Here is a 19,778-nt window from a genome sequence, read left to right on the forward strand (position 1 = left end):
TGCTCTTAAAAAGTTTTATTGTGAAGTTAGTATATAATCTTTAATATCATTTTATATATGATGTACTTTTTGCATCTTTAGAGACCTTGTAAAAATATGATGTTTTAAAGGCAGCATAAGCTTATGTGATTAGGATGCCATTCATTATAGCATTTTAAAGTATTGTTAATTAAAATTTTTGTATATAGAGAGCCATCTATGTTTCACATTTTGCAGTTAAACTTTTCATTTAGCTTAGATCCACAAGTCTTTATAGTTATTAAGAACAGAACCAGAACTTAACTCCATCCCAGGTAAATTATTATAAATAAGAAGAAATAATTACAAATAAGAAGAATAAAAAAAATACTAACAAGAATAAAAAAAAATTATAGCATTACTGATGATATAGTGATAATCTAGCATCTACTAGGGGAAAACAGGCAAACTTGTGAAATTTGCTAACACACATACACTACAGTGAGGTTGCTGTAATCTTGAGCTCAAGCTCATATTAAAACGAAAATACTTGCATACTAAAATAACACAACAGAAAAACCCTTCCTCACACAATACTTTCCAATTCCCTGTAATAAAAATAATGGCTATAAATGCACAAATATGTCCAACATTTCAAATCGTTGATATCATTATGAAACATATTATCTTGTCTTATCCAGAACAAATCTTACAAATAACTGATTTCATCATTTTTCTTTATAAAAGCATTTGTCTTTGTTTTTGTGGTTTGTATTAAATGTGTTCGCAGACATTAAGCAAGCCTATGTTGTTGATATCTGTGTTTGTGTTTGTGTATAAAATACATTGAGCCCGATTTTCTCCCAGTTTTTAAAATGCGGTCGTGGTATGTTGTAGTATGCGAAGACTGATTTTTTTTTTTTAACTGCATTGTGTATTATAAATATACAAAACATTGTGTATTTCCCTCCTCCTGTCTCTGTTATAAATTAACGCTCGACCTGTCGACCATGATAAGCCGCACCTATATTTACACATCTAGCTCTTTTTTTAGTGAAATTAATAAAATATTGCTTGTTATGGTGTACGTTTATGTTTGAAATATAAAATTTACTGTTAGTCGCTTAGATTATCACATTGACCACGTACATGTGTGTACTATATGAGAGCCACTGCAGGGATATATATAAATTTTATACGTCCGTGAAAAAAACCGAAGAAGGGGTGGGGCAAGGCAGACTTAATTCTACGTCACGTGATCATTAGTTGGCGAGGCATGCCAGAGGGAGTACTAATTATTCAATAGAGTTTCATAAGATCTAAAGCTTAAAAAGATACATAAATTATAAAGTAATAAAAATAATAAAGTTATTTTTAGGTACGTTTTATGACTATTTCAGAAATAGAAGCAAAATTTCTGCTGTAAAAAATCAAGTCCAAAATAAGGAATGTCCCCCCCCCCATGTGTCACATGACAATGTCACGAGATCTGCTGACCTAAACTTAGTTACGATAGGGAAGCTGCGTATCGGAAAGTTTATTTCATTGTCTGCTATCTCGCATATCAGGTGAGCTGAACATGAGCAAGTAGTTTAAAAGCACTTAGTTTTCTAGCACTTATTTGAAAACAAAGATCTCGCTTTCAGTTCCTACCTACATGAGTTTATTTAACAATTGATTTTGTTTTTTGTCAAGGAATCGAATGCCAAGAACAATATCGCCAGCATTTACTATTTAATTTTTAAGATGATTAATTTGTTTGGACTAAGATGAGGAAAATATTCTACGAAAGGCCATTAATGTATTGTTATTAATAATGTTAATAGCTAAAGGAAGCTGCATGAGCATACGAGCTGCATTTGACTTGAGATCGGTAAACCTAAACTTGGAACAATTAAAGGAGAGCGGTGTTAAATCATGAATATAATTAAGCTATTCCTGTTTGCTTTTTACTGTTTCCCATATCTTCGTCCTAGTATTTCAAATACGCCTATCGATCCTTGACCAGTCCTGTGGACCTCGATCAGACCATGCACGCGTACAACGAATACGCCCCCAATCCCGCCAGATGTTTGAGATCAGCTTAATATGATATACAACTTATTGTACATTTCAAATAAAAACTGAAGGAGATAGTGAATAAATGCGTTATGTATACTATATTTATTAGCAAGTTGTTTATTAGTTGCAACGTTTTTATTTCTTTCTCCACAGACATGGGACTATCAGTATTGCTGTGTCTGGTGGCAATCATATCTTTTGGGCATGCTTTGGACAATGGACTGGGACTCACCCCTCCCATGGGATGGCTCTCATGGCAAAGATATCGTTGCCAACTTGATTGCCAAAATGCTCCAACAGAGTGTGTTAGGTAAAATAGTCATATCTTTAAAAGGTCATTTTGTTGCTTTAAATGGCTCTGAATATGCCTATATGCATTCACAACAGCCACTAAATCATATTTTTTAAAATTTATGCTTGTGTTTCCTTCACTATAGGTATACATTAAAATAGAAGGGACAGAGGAAATCTAGGTTGCATCTGGAGCTTGAATTTAAGCTGCATGTCGTTCACAACTTTGTGAACAGCAAACTTATCATTTAACAACAAAGTGCATTAAGGTGAAAAGTACTCCATAGACTTTATCATATATAGCCACTGTGATCACTCTTTTGCTTCTACCAAGTGAAGATCAGTTTGTTTGCTGAGATATTTAAGAATTGAAATCTACTTTTTAGCTAACATGTATCGACCATTTCAGTTTCATTAAGACAATTTGACAATGACCCCTAGTTGATTTTTGTACAGTCCATAATCTATTCGAACACAACTCTGTCATTTTGACAACTGGTCTCAGTCGATTCAAACTCCAAATACAGAAGTTGCTATTCAGGGTAATGAAATTTGTTGCTCGTTTTAAGTAAACAAAATAAAACTACATTTTTCAATACGAATTGGTCACATGAAAAGATCAGCCTCCATTGTTATCAAATGAGAAGTGGATGGTGTTGGAAGCAATGTGGCCCAGGAATACCTATGTATGAGCGAGAAGAAACACATTTGCTTAGTTTAATATGCAATGGCAGAGCAGTTGGAATGGTGCAACCATATTATTGCTCATGGCCTCAAAATAGGCCTGTTGAGTGCAACATGGTTTGTAAAACTACATAGCATATCTGTGACTACACAGCATTTCAAATGGTCATATTAGCTGCATATGGTGTTTGTGGAGACTTGCTTATTTTGATTAGATGATGTATCATTATGATTTGTGAAGGAACACCTCTGGCTGTTTTCTGACCGAGTGTGTTGTGCAAACCTTTAAAAAAATTCTAGGCACATTGCATTACATACAAATGGAAAAATGGAAGCTACACTTAAATATAGTGTTTTACAAAACATATATTTATGCACAGGTCAACCAGTAATGATAAAGAAGAGTACATCAAAATTCACTTATTTTATGGCTGCTATTGCATAGATGATGATGTGGTAGAATTGACTTAGGGTTGTAATTGAATTCACTATTGGCTTTGGTCTTAGTCGAATTGTCAGATGGTGAAATCGGCCTACCCCTTTCTCTGCATGCTTGGTAAATTTATATTATGTGTAAGAGCTCGCCATGTATAGTTCTTAAGTATTTTGGCTTTGGCTTTTGAAGCAAAGCTGATGGGACCTTTGGTCACTTGCCATTGATGCGATAGTGGTCAATATTTTTCAGTAAAATACCCATGTTCAATATATATTACCAGAATCTTAATTTAAAAGTATAAATATCACAAAGTGCATGTTTAAGATCACACCCTAAGTCATGCCTTCTGCTTACAGCACATCAAAATATACGATTATTTTGGGTTTTTTAATTTCAGCGAGAACCTGTACAAGGCCATGGCAGAAAGGATGGTACTTGATGGTTATCGTGATGCAGGTTATGTTTATGTAAACATTGATGACTGCTGGCCAGAGAAACAGCGTGATGAGCAGGGTCGCCTGGTGGGGGACAAAGTTCGCTTCCCTAGTGGCATGAAAGCTTTGGCTGATTTTGTAAGAGCCTTATCTTTTATGACCAAGCCTTAGTGAAAACATAAATTTTACAGACTTTCTTTTAATGTTTGCTGGTTTCTTGAGTAAGCAGCAGCCTTGTAGTTTGCTATACAGGAATGCTGTGCGAGGTACAGCTATTTGCATTTTTGTAGGTTTTGACAAATGTATGCTTTTAGTTTGTGCCATTCAGTTATTGTTAGACCAAAATAATTGTTTATCAAAGATGTATTCCATGTTCAACCTCAAGTATAGTCTTATTCACTCAAAGACGATGGGATCACATTCCATCCAACTTGTTAGGAAGCAGTTTGGAGGAGAGAGGAGAAATTCATCGAAGAGTTAATCAGGGACTTTTGCCATTGACCTCAGAAAAAAGTTTTATAAAGGAGGTAATTTTCCACTTCTCTGGACTTTCATTGAATTCAGTTTATCAGAATCTTAAGCAAGAAGAAATGTGTTTTTCAGATGCATGAAAGAGGCCTTAAGTTGGGTATCTATAGTGACATGGGTTATGACACATGTGCTGGATACCCAGGCAGCAAATTCTACATGGAAATGGATGCCCAGACTTTTGCTGAGTGGGGCATCGACTCATTGAAGCTGGATGGTTGTTACTCCTCCCTTGATGACTTTGCTATCGGTACAGTATTCTCACCACTTGTAGGTTTAACACAAATTTTATAGAACTTGTTTAAAAATCTTACTGAGACTGTATCTTCCATTGCCATAAAAAAAATTAACAAAAATAGTCTTTTGAGGCTGATAGGGAAGGGGCCATAATCAAAGCTTGCCTTATCAGGGCTGGCATGTTTAGACTATCCATAAAGGGCTCAACAAATATCAGGATTTTTTTTAAACATTTTTTTATGTCAAACATAAATCTTAAGTTCTTTTATCCATTCAATGTATTGGCTTTTTTGTATGCATAAAAGAACATGCCAAATGCATCATTCTTCCACACTGTCTCGTTATCCACATCTTTGCATACTCTCATGTGAAAAGTGAAGAGAATACAGAGATGATGTGAAAGAGTAATGAACGAAGAAGCCTTGAAAAGTACTTGAGCTAAAGTGATTATGATCTAGGACCTGCCTCTGAATTCTTTTCTATTGAATATTCAGTTGCATTTTTTTTAAAAATGTAACTAAAGGAAGCATCCTCATTTTAGGTTACCCAACCATGGGCTTCTTTCTTAACAAGACTGGTCGTCCCATACTCTACTCCTGCAGCTGGCCAGCCTATATTGTGGGAAACAAGCAAACTGTGTGTATTTTTTTTTTTTAGATATACCATAGAGACAATACATATGAAGACTTTGTAAACAAGTCACTTTTTTTTTTTTGTAAGAACCTTCAGCAGAATCTTAGACAAATTCAAATCAAGTTTTTAAGTGTGTGAATGGGAGGGTTGGTCTGTTCCAAGTTTAGCAAACCAGTTTGGATTAAAAAAGTGGTTAAAATTTTGACTGTGCAGCCAGACTACCAGCTGATTGCCAAGTACTGCAACCTGTGGCGGAACTATTTAGACATCGATGATTCATGGGAAAGTGTGTCAAACATAATTGAGTGGTTTGCCCAGGATAATGGAAATCTGTCAGCAGCAGCAGGACCAGGTCATTTTAATGACCCAGATATGGTAATTCAGTAAATTTGGATGAATGTTTACCATTGATTGGCCTAATGTAAATTAAAACAATATTCCATTTATTTTATGACAGTAATTAATATATTATTGTGATTCTTAATTAGGAAAGTTTGCTATAATGCTAATGCTATAGTGGGAAGTGCTTATTTAATCAGGTTTAAACCATTTATCCTATGTTTTGAGATTTCTAATCTTCTGCATAAATCTTTAATCCACGTATGTTTCACAGTTTTTACGCTCTTTACAGTTCTTGTCATGAATAGTCACCTCACTTATTCTTTGACAGCACAAGAATTTGCAATTCTGTTCATTCACATTCTGTTAGTCCCCCCAAAAAAACAAGTGCAGGCAAGCAACATAAAAACAACCTATTTTTGAGGTCTTGATATCACTTGTACACATACTTGTTTATCAACTGTTTGTCACTTTTTGTTATGCAAATTGTTTTGTTTCTATAGCTGGTCATTGGTGATTATGGACTGAGTTATGACCAGCAACGTGTTCAGATGGCCATGTGGGCAATCATGGCTGCCCCACTGTACATGTCCAATGACCTCCGCAACATCCGTCCAGAATCACGGGAACTTCTGTTAAATAAACGCATTATTGCAATCAACCAAGACCCTCTGGGAATTCAGGGCCAGCGTCTTTACAAGGTAAGCAAATTCTTAATTTTTGTTAGAGTTTACAAATTTTAAAAAATGTGCACATTCAGGCACATTCAGGTGTGTTTGTGTTCACACACACACACTCTGCATATACTTTGACTCGGAGAGCAACAAAAAGACAGAAAATTAAAGGGCGATAAAGGTGATATTGACTAACCAGCATTTTTCACATTTTTATATTTGAATTGCAATAAATCTCTCGTGTAACTGCAGATACATGCTCTTATTATGACTTATCAAAGTAAGGAATTGGAATTTGTTTTCTTTATGATATATCTTTTGGTTTTCGTAGAGCTCCAAACATTGCTATGAAATTATTAAACTATGAAATGAAGTTTAGTATGAATAGTTGTGATTAGTAGTGTGTTATACGTACAACTGTAAAATGTTTTCTTAAAATTAAATAAAACCCTATTTAGGTTTCAGTGTGAAGAGAGAAAGAATTTCAATTGCCAGAGAGAATTAATTAACTCAACTAGGTTGTTTCATTGCTGTTATTTGGAACTTCTTCATTTTTTTTTTATAGCAGAAGCTTTGTCAAAATGGCTTTGATTTTTTGAAGGTAGTGAATTGATTTGGTTGGGTTTTTTTTTCCCCTATGTCCAGGCTGGCAACATTGAATTTTGGTCCCGTCCCATTGTGCCACAGGGCAGCTTTGCATTTGCTGTTGTCAACTTCAGCGCTGCAGGTGGACCAGCTTTTCTTGACCTCAGCCTGAGCAACTTTGCTGCTTCTTTTTCATCTATTTACAATGTAACAGAGGCATTTGATGGAACACCTGTAGGAATATTGAAACCAAACACCACATTCCGAGTTAGCGTGAATCCGTCTGGTGTCTTCATGGCTGTGGCTATTCCTGTTTAGGGAGAGTAGCTGTTTTGTCGAGAAGATGAAGGAAACTGTATGGCTTAATAAAAATACATACTTTTTGTTTGGATTTTGTAAGTCTTCAGTAACATTCCAAAAGAAATGATTTCCACATGTTTTTGTAATCCTGCGTAACAAAAAAAAAAAAAAAAAAAAAAGTGTGTATGTTTGGTACTTGGTGCCTGAAGAAAAAGTTAGGTGTACTTTCATGTGCTTTTTCTTGCAAATGACCGCATCGACACTCAGTTTGAAAATATTTCCCTTTGGGGAGTCAGTGGTATCATTTATAGTTTTGTTATGGGATATGTATATAGTAACATGGGTAGTTTTTAAATGTAGCAAAATTACAATTAAGCTGTTCTTCTATAAGAACTTGTGAAAAAACCTGCTAACAATTCTAAATATTCCTGTCACGACTCTCTAGCAGGAGATTGTTTACTAAAGGACCATTATGTGTTGGGAAAATTGCAAAGTATTTTGAAACAACTTGCTGTCAGATCTCACAGTTCCCCCATGACACAAGGTATCTGCCAAAGTGTTAGATGTATTGTTTTTCATTAGCCTTGAATAGTCCTAACAATCTGGTAGATGTTCATCACTTAATGTGTAATTGTTTATGGTATGTATGAAAATTTGGTGTTGCACTTGCACTGAAGAGTTTATGGAGAGAGTTTGCTGATGGGAAGACAAACTGCGAATTAGCAGTGCTAGCTATGCAAAAATGCCTCATTCATTCAGAGTACCTTGTGAGGGTGTTTAATTGTTTAGCAAAGTGCTTAAACCACAAGTTTTAATGTACTTATTATTGTTTGAAAGCCATTTTTTCAGATGTTTATAGTCATGGAAAGCCCATTTTATGCCATATTCCAAAGGGCAACAGTGTACAAAATGTTATTTTCCTTACCATATAAAAAAATGCTGAAAAAGAGATTTTGAAGAGTTTACTTATTATTTCTTGTGTTACCTCTGGGAGAAAGAGAGAGAAAAAGAGTGAATGAGAGAAAACATGTAGCTGCTCAGTGGTGAACATCACATTATCTCCCCTAAACATATGGCCTCAAAGGCTAGGCTTCTCATTCAAAAGTGAGCACCAAACCTCTCGCTGGGTAACTGAACTGGCTGCATTGTGATCCAGTATTGGGTGAAAAGAGGTTTCACTGTTCAGTACTTCTCCATTGCTTTAACAGTCGGCATTATGGCCATGAGGCTAGCTCTTTGAAGTGCCAAGCTCACTGCTTTGGCAGTGGCGGTAGTGGCCATGCTGAAGCTGAATGCTCTTCAAGTACACAGTGAAAACTATCCTACTCATTGTGCATCAGTGTAAGAGTGACTTTCTCCACCTACTCGGCATCCTGCTTTCAATGGCTTCAATTTCTAAGTCATGTATGTCTACCATCACGGCCTACATTCAGTCCCAGTAACAGTATCATTGGGACACTGGACTAGAATAAGTTTCATGCCATCTGCCTTTATGATTGCCTTCCTCTTCGCCATCCTGCCAAACAGGAGAAGATAGTCTTATGCCAATCAAATAGGACACAGGTGAACCCACTCCAGTTTGCACTTGGTGTCAGGCATCTTTTGCTTACCGCTCCGCACTTCAGATGGTCCGACACCTGTTTTATTCCCAAAATTCTTTGTACCCCTTGTTACAATACAATCAATGGTTATAGACTCGTTTATAAGTTTGTACTTGAAGTTTTAAACTTTAACCGAAAGCCTAATTTTTCTGTCATTGGGCTTTTGTCCCTTCTATGTGCACCTCCATGCAGGGCTGGCTCTACCATAAGGTGAATCATGCAGTCGCCTTTAGGGCTCACAGATGGGGGAGGGGCACAAGAGTGGCCTGCTGGTTTTTTTTTTAAACAATCAATAATATAAAGGAAAAATATTATTTTAAATCATTAGCAGGATGCTTTTCTTCTACTTGTTAGATGACTTCACTACCCAACTTTCTCAGTACACGTATCACAGGAAAGTGTTACAATCTGAGTGCATTAAGGTGCCACATTTGAAGTGACAGGTGTGGTGTGGTTGAGGTACTATACTCTACTGGAGGCAAACAGGACTACAGTTCGAAGTGACCAGCTAACCAGGAGGAAATGGAGGATGGGGTGCGAGGGAGGGGCAGCGGTGGATAGGGAAGGGGCTGGTCGGCTGGACCTTTAGGATGGATGGGACAACATGCCAGCTTCACCTTTCTCTCTTCTTTCCTATGTCAGAAGAAGTTTTGCACTTTATCCATGGAAAATGAAGCTGAGTTCAGGGACAATAACACTGACAAGCTTTCTGCACTTTTTTTTTTTTTTTTTTTTTGGTTATCAGAACTGTATTATGCTCAATATTCTTGTCACATACGAACTTTGAACCAGAGGGTATGCCATGATTGCATTCTCAGTTATTAAGAGTACTAAAGCATTTAAAAAACAAGCATTAAGGTAGAGTCTGTATCTATTTTCCTTGTCAAATTTCAGAGCAATTTAATCCACTGTCACAAACCTGTTCTCTTTTTAGGGCTCTGTACAGCGGTGATGATACTAGGGATGGAGATTTGATGCCCTATGGTTTTGTTCTCACTGTTGTGACTTGTGATCGTGATTATTTAATTATTAAAGTTATTATTATTTTTGGTTCAATGGGTGTAGGCTGAGTGAACTGACCTGCAAGCTCAGATTGGGGCAAGGCCATGAACAACACAATAGCAAAGCATGGCGATCTTGATGAACCTGAACTGGGAGATCGCACAGAAGCAGTGTGGCATGGTCAGCTTTCCGTTTACAGTGGCATAGGAAGAAGGGAGGATGAGGGGCAAACTCCATACTGACAGTAAACAAAGTTCACATTCTTGCCTCTTGCCTGGTTCCTACACCACTGGATTATGGAATACAATGCAAACAGCATTGGTCTGAGTTCTCTGGAGCTTGTCATGCAGGTGAATCTAGGAATAGAAAAAATATATATATTATCAACAGGATTTGTCTCTTTAATAATATTTCCTTTTGTATTTTTTTGTGTGCTTGCAAATGTAAATCTGATGAGTTCTGATACAGACTACAACAATCATTACTGGTAATATGTAAGCCTGGGTTTATTGTTTAAATTTTCAGTTAAGAAAATAGAGTAAAGCCTAAACATAAAATGCTTCTCATATTTTTTTTTTTGGATAAATGATTCACCTTTTGGGGAGAGGTGAGGCGAAGTATTTGTCTTTCACCTAGGGTGCACGAAAGAGCTTTATGCCAGCCCTGCCTCTGTCAGTTTGTAAAGTTTGCTTGATTGCCATTGTTGCTGACATGGTGTTAACAACAAATAAGTCTCCTGAAAGCATAGTAGGCACTGCACTGTAGAAAAAAAAGTTTTATTTGCGCTGAAGGTCAGATAAAGTATACTTAACCAAAAAAGCTTGCATTTACTAAAACAGTAGAAAATATTTATACTCTGATCTGCTTTTATGACATGGACTAAAAAGAATGATAAGTGAATACAATCAATGGAAGTCATTCGAAGGTAGAAAACTCTTGCAAATTGATTAGTTGACTTATTAAATTAAAATATGTTTTGAACTTGAAACACCTGACAATGCCAAAACTTACAACTAAAGGTGCTCTTTTAGCAAACTGATGTTAGGAAAGACATGATTTTCAGTTTAAAATGTTTCCTAAAAGAAGTGATAGATGAACAAGGTTAATGGATGTATTTTTAAAAAACACATTGTACACAAGATTTATGCTGCATACAATTTTAGAATATGAGGCAAAAGAGTGATAAAATGTTGGATAGACAAGAGGTAAGAAAAAGGAGCGAATGTTCACACAGTGTGTGCACAAATGTGACAAAATGGGAGAGCAATGTTATACTCTCGTTCTGCACAACACAGATTTCAAATGCTAAATGCTTGTGATGTTGACCTCACCTGTTTAACAAAAGCACAAAATGCCATATAAATTTGAGAATTTTTAATAAACAGAGCACTGAATAAAAACAAACATTATTTTTGTATGTGGTGTGCACACCAGTCGGAAAAGATGTGGATTGTCTGTTAGAAAACAAGTTCTTCGTTCTACATACATTTAAAAAAAAATAGCAAAACTCACCATAACAGAATGTTGCATTTATAGCATAAGCATGTTTGGAAGTCAAAAGGGGGACAAAAGTGGTTTCGTTGATATTTGTGCGATGATTCTAACAACTGTGAACATGATAGAATATGGTGATTATGTTCTGGTTGCTAGGACAAGCAGAAGTCTACACAGCTTCCTCTATTACTCTAATAACAGTGAAAGAGGGATTAAAGGATTACAAGGGACATTCTTATCTATTTAGAGGAACAGAAAATCTAGATGAGACCTGAATTACAAAAATAGCCTATTCCACACAAGGAGACATGACTGCAGTCTCATTTCGAAAACTGAAGGTAGGGGGAACTGTAGTGGATAACTTATTTTTGGAATTATTATTTCTATTTATATGCCCTCAATGATGCTTTCTGATTTCTTCTTGGGTTAAAATGAATGGACTGCCAGAAAGTACTTCAGTATCTGTGCTTGGAGCTTAAAGTTGAGCATGCATCATCTGCAAATAAAAGTAATAAAATGAATAGGCAGTCTGGTATGTGTAGTTAAAATGGTGTTAAAACATTACAGGCTTGTATGTGCATACGCACAGGCTTGTGACAGAGACAGAACATGCATGTAGAATTTAGTTGCACAAGTTTGCATTCTAGTGTACTCATGGATCACAAATTGCACCTCTGTCAATATCAACACTTTAGTAACAGATTTAAAATTAGAACAATGTAAGTAATATCATTATAGTCATTTTGTTTAATAAAATGCCTAATGAATGTTAACTCTCCAGCAAAACGATTTTAACTCGAAGACAATTACAAGCAAAGCTAGAAGTTTGAAGTACACTTTGCTATCTATGGACTGCTGTAGGTTTTCACATTTCTACACTTGTGCCTAAACTTGTCAATACAGGCACAAGCTTACACATACATGCACACACACACACAGTAGAAAGACTGGCTTTAGTCTGTACAGCATGGCCAACAACGAGTGATAAAATGCATTTAACTTGCTTTTACTGTATGTACATTTATATATAGCTGCATTACTATTGCACAAAAGAATTTGCAAGTTTTATCTAAACAATAAGCTTCTTAAGTGTCAATTATTTAAGTGAAATGTCAAATATAACATAATTATGATTTCTATCTACACTGACATGTAAAGAAGTGATAAAATACATGACCAAATAAACACTGGCCTCTGATGATGTAAGCCAACAATAATCAAAATATGCATTTTCATAAGGGAGTCCCATGTTTTCATGAGAATGAATTCTGTTTCATCAGAAACCCCCAACACACAGATTTTCAAAAAAGAATTACAAACACCCAAATCTTTATTATGCCAATTAAGTGTTGGCTACAATTTTTTTTCCACTCAAGACTGGGTAGGTGTTTAGTTCATGAGTAAAGCAAATTTTTATAAAATATTAAAGGTCATCTTTCAAGGCAGTGGTCTGGTCTGTTTTTGCATCTAAAAATGTTTATGATAGCTTACTAAATATGCAAGTATAAGTTAAAAATTACTCTGTGGCATGCTCTTTATTTGCCTCAATGCAGCATCTATATATATGTATCCTGCATGCACCTGGCAAAATGGTGTTTAACACCTGGAGCATAAACTGTCAGGAACAGAGTGCATCAACAATAGATCGGTGCATGTGAAGCTGCATGCACTGATGCATCTACAGACATGCAAAGAATGAATGCAAACAGATACTTGCAAAAAGTGATATTTTCTGTGTAAAATCAGCGCAAACATGATAGTAAAAATGAAAATTATGAAAAAGGAATATAAAATTTTAAGTTCTTAAGTTAATTTAAAACTAAGAAATTGATAAAATTACAAATTTCCTCTAATCTTCAAGACAAGGGAATATGTTTCTCAAAACAAAATAATTCGAAGCCCAAGCCTCATACGCAGGAAGCCTTGATTGGACAAAAGTCACAATAGTGTGAGAAAATTTGGATACAGGGGTCCCCAATAGCTGGCTATCATACGATACAGTGCTGCAACAGGGGACCCTGGATCAGAATTTTCACACGCTGTCATAATAATAGTCCAATTAGGGCTTCCTGCAGACGAGGCCATGTCTTTAAATGTTTTTCTTTTACATGAATAGTTTGAAATATAGTAAGCTCTTAAATCTGTATGATCTGGGACAGCTTTTTTCAGTTCTCCAATTAAAACACATTTCTGAGAACCATCAACACAAAAGTCCTACACATCTGAACTTATCAAAATGTGTTGCTAGTTTGTTTCATCCGTATACCATTTGCAAGTATAATACAACTCTGTTGGCCAAATTCTTTTTAACTTAAATATCACAGACAAGTGGTAAGCAAGTTAGTAACAAAAAGAGAGAAAAAAACACCCCACAGCATCACCTCTTAAATTATCTTGAAAAATGATAACCAATACACAAAATAAGAAGCAGCGTTATAAATCTGTTACTTAAAAATTATTTTTACTCTTCATGTTTTCAGTATTGTTCTTATTTTTAGCAATTTGTTTGGGAATCAAATCATCTCCTTCCTATAGTGTGGAGCATGTTGATGTGGTAGTAATACTATTTACAGTTTAGAGAAGCAGAGATAATCAGTACTGACACACACTGAGGTAATGTTGTTTGAGAAAAATAAGAATATGCCAAAAACCCAGACTGAGATACAATTATTGACAAAAAGCCAACAGCACCTGAAATATGATTACCATACCAGAAACCTATTGATGATTGCTTAAACCTAATGTCAAGATATTACAAAAAAAAATCAACATATAAATTATCCCAACACCTGATGGACAATTAAAACAATTAAACACACACCCATCAGAAGTCAAGTCATCATAGCCACTTCACAGTTTAAGAGTAAATGAACATGCTTGTCAGTGGATATTGTAAATATGTTTACTGCTATAGCTGGCCACTTCCTGATATGCACGTTCTGTATGACAGGACTTAAGTGTACAAACTGGACCAGAGAAGAAGAAAATTGTAATGTCATTGTGAAAATACAACCATATGATGATTTGCTGAGCCTATGTCAAAATACTCTGAATTTGTAGATCAAGTTTCATCACATTTAAATGAGAAGAAAATTATCACAGTTATATAGCAACATAACATCTTTATGTAACATCCGAAACTTAGAAAAGTCTCTAGCCAGCTGTGACTAGCTGATGCTTATGTGTCAGAGGCTGTCAAAAAAAATTAATGTCTTGAAAAAAAATGAAAACTTCTAAAATAAAAGTACAAATAGTTATAATACCACATAGAATTGGTTGAGCTTTGGCTAGTTTTCGGGAACATATATTTACAATGCAAAGTTGAAACAAAAATTACTGGAAAATTTGTCAACTTAAGAAACTGTCACAAAAATAAAAGGAAATAAAACATTAATCAGCAGACATTCTGCTAAAGAAAGCCTCCCTAAATGGTGTAACTATAGATACGTGTGGCTCAGGACCGAAAAGAATTTGCCATTCATATGAATGGATGACACAAGGTGTTAGAATCACGTGCATAATTAACAACACGTTAATTCCTTTAGCATGATAAAGGACAGTGGCTAGAAAGCCATCTTTGACCAAAAGCCATTTAACTCTAACAGTAAAAAATATAACACTGGCAGTGAAATAACCATCTACCTTGGTGTATGTATGTGCTGGTTTGTATGTGTTGATGTAGGTGCTGGTGGACTTCACAGATAAAGGGGAAGGAAATAATGAAACAAATAAAAGAATAAATTAAAAATGACCAATTAACAATCAAAATGACTAAGTAAAAAGAGGAAAATGTACAAATGGATTTCATGAATTTGTTTCTTTAAATATCTGCCATTTATATAAACACAATTGCCTGCAAAGCACACAGTCAATCTCTTAGCTGTTGGGGGACATTCATTACCACTAAGGAAAAGACTGAGTGAGTCTTAACACAAAGTATGCTGAAAACTGTTTAAATCACAAGGCGATAATATGGGTGCATGTTTGTTTTCAACACTTCCAAATATAGACATGGTCTGCAATAACACTGCTATCTTTGTTTGTTGGAGAGTTTTCTGAACCCAAATGGCCAGTGCATGACTAAAGCAGACCTAAATTAGTCTCAACTTTGCGGCATGCTTACTAAAAGTATTGAATGTCAAAGTGATAAACAAATGTAAATTACATATAAAGGCATACTAGAAAATAATCATTCAGTTCTGCATAGAAAAGGCACAACTTAACAGTTTCCAGAAGATTGTAAATGCAAAATACTGTCACTGCTGATGTTATCTGAAAGCTTTAAAATAATGTATAATAAGTGAAGTCATGATTACAATGCAAGACACAAATAAGGGAGAAAATTTTTTCTAGCTGCTGTGAGAAAACATTCAGGACTGTAGATTTATATAGTCACTTTTGCTCCAAGAAAATGAGTGAGACTGTATATCCTAGTGATGCTAGACAAAGCCATAGGTACTTCTACTGCTAAGATGGGGCTCAAATCTATATATCTAGCCATCTCCTCTGATCTTTTTTGTGTCAGTCTACATCAATAATGTGGAAATATTGAAATCTAAAAAACGGTAGGGTAATAGACACTAAAACCTTTTTTTAAAACTCGGAAATAACTGTTTTATAAAATGATGTAGGAAACTCATTGCTAATGTTTTACTGAATGGTACATTATGTTTTATATTTTTGGTCATCATATACATGGGACATTGAAAACAATGAAGCTGTGCTTGAATGCCTTTTTGGAAACTTTCTGCTCTTCTGTAGGCTTAAGTCAGAGAAAGAATAAACCACTGCAATGACTGAGTACAGTACCCAGGACAAGTTAACTGGATTTTCCTAACCTTGATAAGGAATTAAAAATTAAATCAAATATAAAATTTTTTTAAAAGACCCTGTAAATTAAAAAAGTCACTTATTACATGGTGCATTGAAGCAGCCTGGACAAGCAGTATCAATACTGAGTTGTATTTTCTCGTGGAATTTACGTATAAATGGCAAAGGGTACAATGCCTTTCCATATTTCCTTTATTCTGTGTGTGTGTGTGCATGTGTGAGAAAGAGTGTGTGTGTGCATGCATGTGCACACATAATTTTTTTCTTTGCATATCTTTCATATAAACACACAAATGTATGAACAAAGGATATTAAAGGAATATAATGTCATGCAGTAAAACACACAAGATGAAATCATGGAAGTCTCCATTCAGCAAGCTGTCCATTTGGTGAAATGCCCTTCTGTGAAAAGTCAAAGTAAACTCCCTTCCTCCTCTTCCACCTAAAAGTTCAACTTTCATTCATTGCTTTTCTTTACAATTAGAACTATGAATGATAGGAAAGTCCCATCAAAACTGTCTCAACAAATTCTTCTAGGAAAAACTTCTCATAAAGATGATGACAAACTGAAAAAAAAAGGATAAATGTGAAATAAAATACACCTTTCTGCAACATGAATCCAAAAGATGAAGCATGTGGCAGTGAGAAACAAACACAGTATCCCTTCCCCTTTCCCAACTCACAATTCCCACTCACTCACACTCCCCTACCTGCACACACTCCCCTACCTGCACAAGCCTCTCCCTAACCCCCATCATTCAGTCTGTACATACATCAGCTGAGGCTGTTAAACAAACCACTCATCTACTAGCTCAGCAGGAGTAGGTGTTCAGGAGATCAAGAATATAGTAAACTAAGTCTGAATCTTCTGCCAGCTCAGAGATCAGATACAGCAATGGACATTAACTCTTTACAGTTCACTAAATAACATATAGTTTCAAAATAAATCCCATGCAGTCAGTGGATGAGCAAGAAACTCTGAACTGTAAAGAGTTAAGGGCATGCCATCCACTGCCTGCCTCTAGCTGTAAGATTTCAACATGATCCCATGGGGACACAGCTGCTTTGATAAGCATTCTCTTCACACTGCTAGGAAATATAATCTGCATTGCACACATTTTCATTTTAGCAGTTCTTGCGTGAACATTTTCAAACTTTAAAGAAGGGTGGGGCTATCACAAGTAATCAGTTATGTCAGTAATCTATTTGTGCATTAAACAAATTTAATAATTTAAACAAAAATAATTAAAATAGCCCACTAGATTTAAGCCATTAGGCAAAAAGTAAACATTAACAACAATTAGAAAGTGGCCATCATCATAATAATGGCTTCGAAGTACTGATGGCAGGATGTGAGCAAGTATTATGAGAAAAGCATGAAAGTAACACAGTTATCTAAAAATAAGTTGCAGCTGCTTTGAAATGACTAACACCAACACAATGAAAGATTAGTCAAACATACATTTGTAAAATCACTTTTCTTCTTGGCTTCCTGGAAGCAACTTAAAGCAGTCAAGTGATTCTAAAAGCCTCACTGTCCGATGTGTGGAAATAGTCTAGTAAACATAGACGGGCTAGGAAATGCAGAAAAACGGTCAAAACAAACGCGAGATACACAGAAACGAGTCTTGGGGGAAATACACTGTTCTAGAAATGTAAGAAACTGTCTGGTCCTGTAAGAAAGTCAAAAACAGCTTATGAATATCACTCATGCATCCACTTTGTCCTGTGGCTGGTCCCTGAATCAGCTGAGTGTCCATCACCATGCGGGGTAAAGGGAGACGATCCAAGCGCATGTATGACTTCTGTGAACAATGAAGTCTCAGCAGAACATGCTCCTGGCCTGCATAACATCTTCTGTAAGCAAGAAAGACGACTGCCTGCTTCCATAGCTGCAAGACAGCTGTTCCCCTGTCATCATCAGCTATTCTCATGATGGGAGCCCACCTCCTCCTCTTCCTCTCCCAAAGCGATGATTTCCTGCACACTCATAGTCTGGGCTGAGCTGTTATGCATCTTCAGAAGCTGGGCCTTATGCACCCAGTGCTGTCTATTTTCATGGACACAGTCTGCTATGCACTGAGCTTCAGGGAAAACCTCTGCTAACACTCTGGAAACATCCAAAGAAATCAAGACAAAATGTACTTTTAGATACTTTCTATGAGACTAACATTTTGTATTTATCACAATTAAACATGCAAAACATTTTGCAAACATAAGTTCAGTTATCTGTTCATTTATCATTGCTGGTCTGCGCAGTGAATGCGATCTAGCTTGGTCATGGTGCTGCGTATTATAAATAGCCATTATTATATTATTATTAAAGTGCAAATGAAGACACATTCATACCCACCATGACATGAAAATGTGCATATTTAATGTGTGGACAACTTGGCATGCATGCACAAATAGTAGAAGCAGGCTTAGGTGCTACTCTAGATCTGATCAGTCAGCAATGCCTAACAGCTCTTAAAGTGGTCCAGGGTGAATGGAATGAATGGCATTTAGCCAGAGGAGGGCCACACTCAATGTCCTACTAGGTGAGTGTCCCAGTCCTATTTTCCAAGACACCCAAGATACAAGCACTCACCCTATCACCCTCCCCTCACTGGTGGGTACAAAAAAACAAGGGTTACAAGCTACAGAACAGCTTGAGATAGCACTAGGAGACCAAAAGCACACCCAAGAGCAGCCTTGCCTTTCCCATGCAGCAGCCAAGTTAAGAACAAAGTCAGCTGACAGATCCAGGCACTCTCCAGTCATTAAAGTCTGTTTGGTGATCTCACTAGCAGTAGCAGATGAGAAAGCAAGCAATCACCACAATTAAGATTACACATCCTAGGGCTGCATTTGAGTTTATTTTGACAATGCATGTGGGAGCCTGTGTCAACATTGTTACACACACATGCAGCCAAACATAGAATAGGCAAGTGTGCATGTACAATCCTCTGCTTGTCTTTGGTGTAATACAGATGCTACTAGGTACTGCACTCCACACACCTATAAACCGGAATGGCTATGTTGTCCAAGAAAGATATTTGCAGGTCAGGGACACAGGCTCTTTCCCTGTCCATCATTTCAATAGGGCTTTCACCCAATGCCTTTTCAAGGTCTCCCTGGGAGAAAAACTCTTGATAAATAAGTACCTGCAAACACAAACATATTCATATTTGCGTTACCCTGTTCATATCATTCTATTACCTTCGTCCTACAAGACACACACAACTTACTGCAAATAAATATGTTCTCTTGCGACTTATTTGTTGCATGGTATCATTTCATGTCATTTAAAAATGAAAAATTTTCCCTATTGACTCCCCTTTCTGGAGCTCTTACATTACTTTCTACTGGATATACAGAACTGTGGTAATAGATTCTAACAGTAATGACATCTGTGAAGAATGAAGTTTGTGGATAAGAAACATGAAGTATGAAGGTTACAGCTATGTGCTTGGTGTTGTTCCAGCTTTTGGTCTGGTCAGACAAGTCGGAAGCAGTCATCAGCAAACACAACAGCAGGTTATGACACTTGGGATCATTCTTATTGTATCCTCCTGTTGATAAATACACAAGTGCTTGTTAAAGCCATGGCCAAAAGTCCAAGGAAACATGTCAACAGTATCCCTGTAGATATCTAATAAACATTAATAATAATAGTAATAATTAATAATGACAACAACAATAATAATAA

General features: G+C 36.2%; 2 protein-coding genes across 9 annotated transcripts in view; one reads left to right on the top strand and one right to left on the bottom strand.

Annotated features, from left to right (window-relative positions):
* Positions 1-1,410: 1,410 nt before the first annotated feature.
* Positions 1,411-8,111, top strand: LOC112560249 (alpha-N-acetylgalactosaminidase-like). The gene is made up of 8 exons (XM_025231946.1): positions 1,411-1,526; positions 2,173-2,329; positions 3,828-4,002; positions 4,468-4,642; positions 5,171-5,265; positions 5,476-5,637; positions 6,105-6,302; positions 6,921-8,111. The coding sequence occupies exons 2-8, from the start codon at positions 2,175-2,177 to the stop codon at positions 7,176-7,178; spliced, it is 1,218 nt and encodes a 405-aa protein (XP_025087731.1). The 5' UTR covers positions 1,411-1,526; positions 2,173-2,174; the 3' UTR covers positions 7,179-8,111.
* Positions 8,112-9,481: 1,370 nt separating this feature from the next.
* LOC112560247 (cGMP-dependent 3',5'-cyclic phosphodiesterase-like) overlaps positions 9,482-19,778 on the bottom strand; it is a 93,808-nt gene continuing 83,511 nt past the window's right edge. For all 8 annotated transcript variants that reach the window (XM_025231944.1, XM_025231939.1, XM_025231945.1 and 5 more), the window contains 4 exons: positions 19,529-19,641; positions 19,088-19,233; positions 10,358-18,197; positions 9,482-10,119 (listed from right to left, as the gene is read on the bottom strand). In XM_025231944.1, the coding sequence (XP_025087729.1) occupies positions 18,008-18,197; positions 19,088-19,233; positions 19,529-19,641 (449 nt within the window). In that variant the 3' untranslated portion in view covers positions 9,482-10,119; positions 10,358-18,007. The remainder of the gene's footprint in view (positions 10,120-10,357; positions 18,198-19,087; positions 19,234-19,528; positions 19,642-19,778) is intronic.

This window comes from Pomacea canaliculata, linkage group LG3 (assembly GCF_003073045.1).
Source record: "Pomacea canaliculata isolate SZHN2017 linkage group LG3, ASM307304v1, whole genome shotgun sequence".
In the NCBI taxonomy this organism is placed as follows: domain Eukaryota; kingdom Metazoa; phylum Mollusca; class Gastropoda; order Architaenioglossa; family Ampullariidae; genus Pomacea; species Pomacea canaliculata.

Excerpts from the sequence above, each read along its gene's own strand:
- LOC112560249 (XM_025231946.1), top strand. The coding sequence starts at position 2,175 with ATGGGACTATCAGTATTGCTGTGTCTGGTGGCAATCATATCTTTTGGG. Across the intron at positions 4,643-5,170 it reads CCTTGATGACTTTGCTATCG|GTTACCCAACCATGGGCTTC; the intron begins GTACAGTATTCT and ends TCCTCATTTTAG. Across the intron at positions 5,266-5,475 it reads TTGTGGGAAACAAGCAAACT|CCAGACTACCAGCTGATTGC; the intron begins GTGTGTATTTTT and ends TTGACTGTGCAG.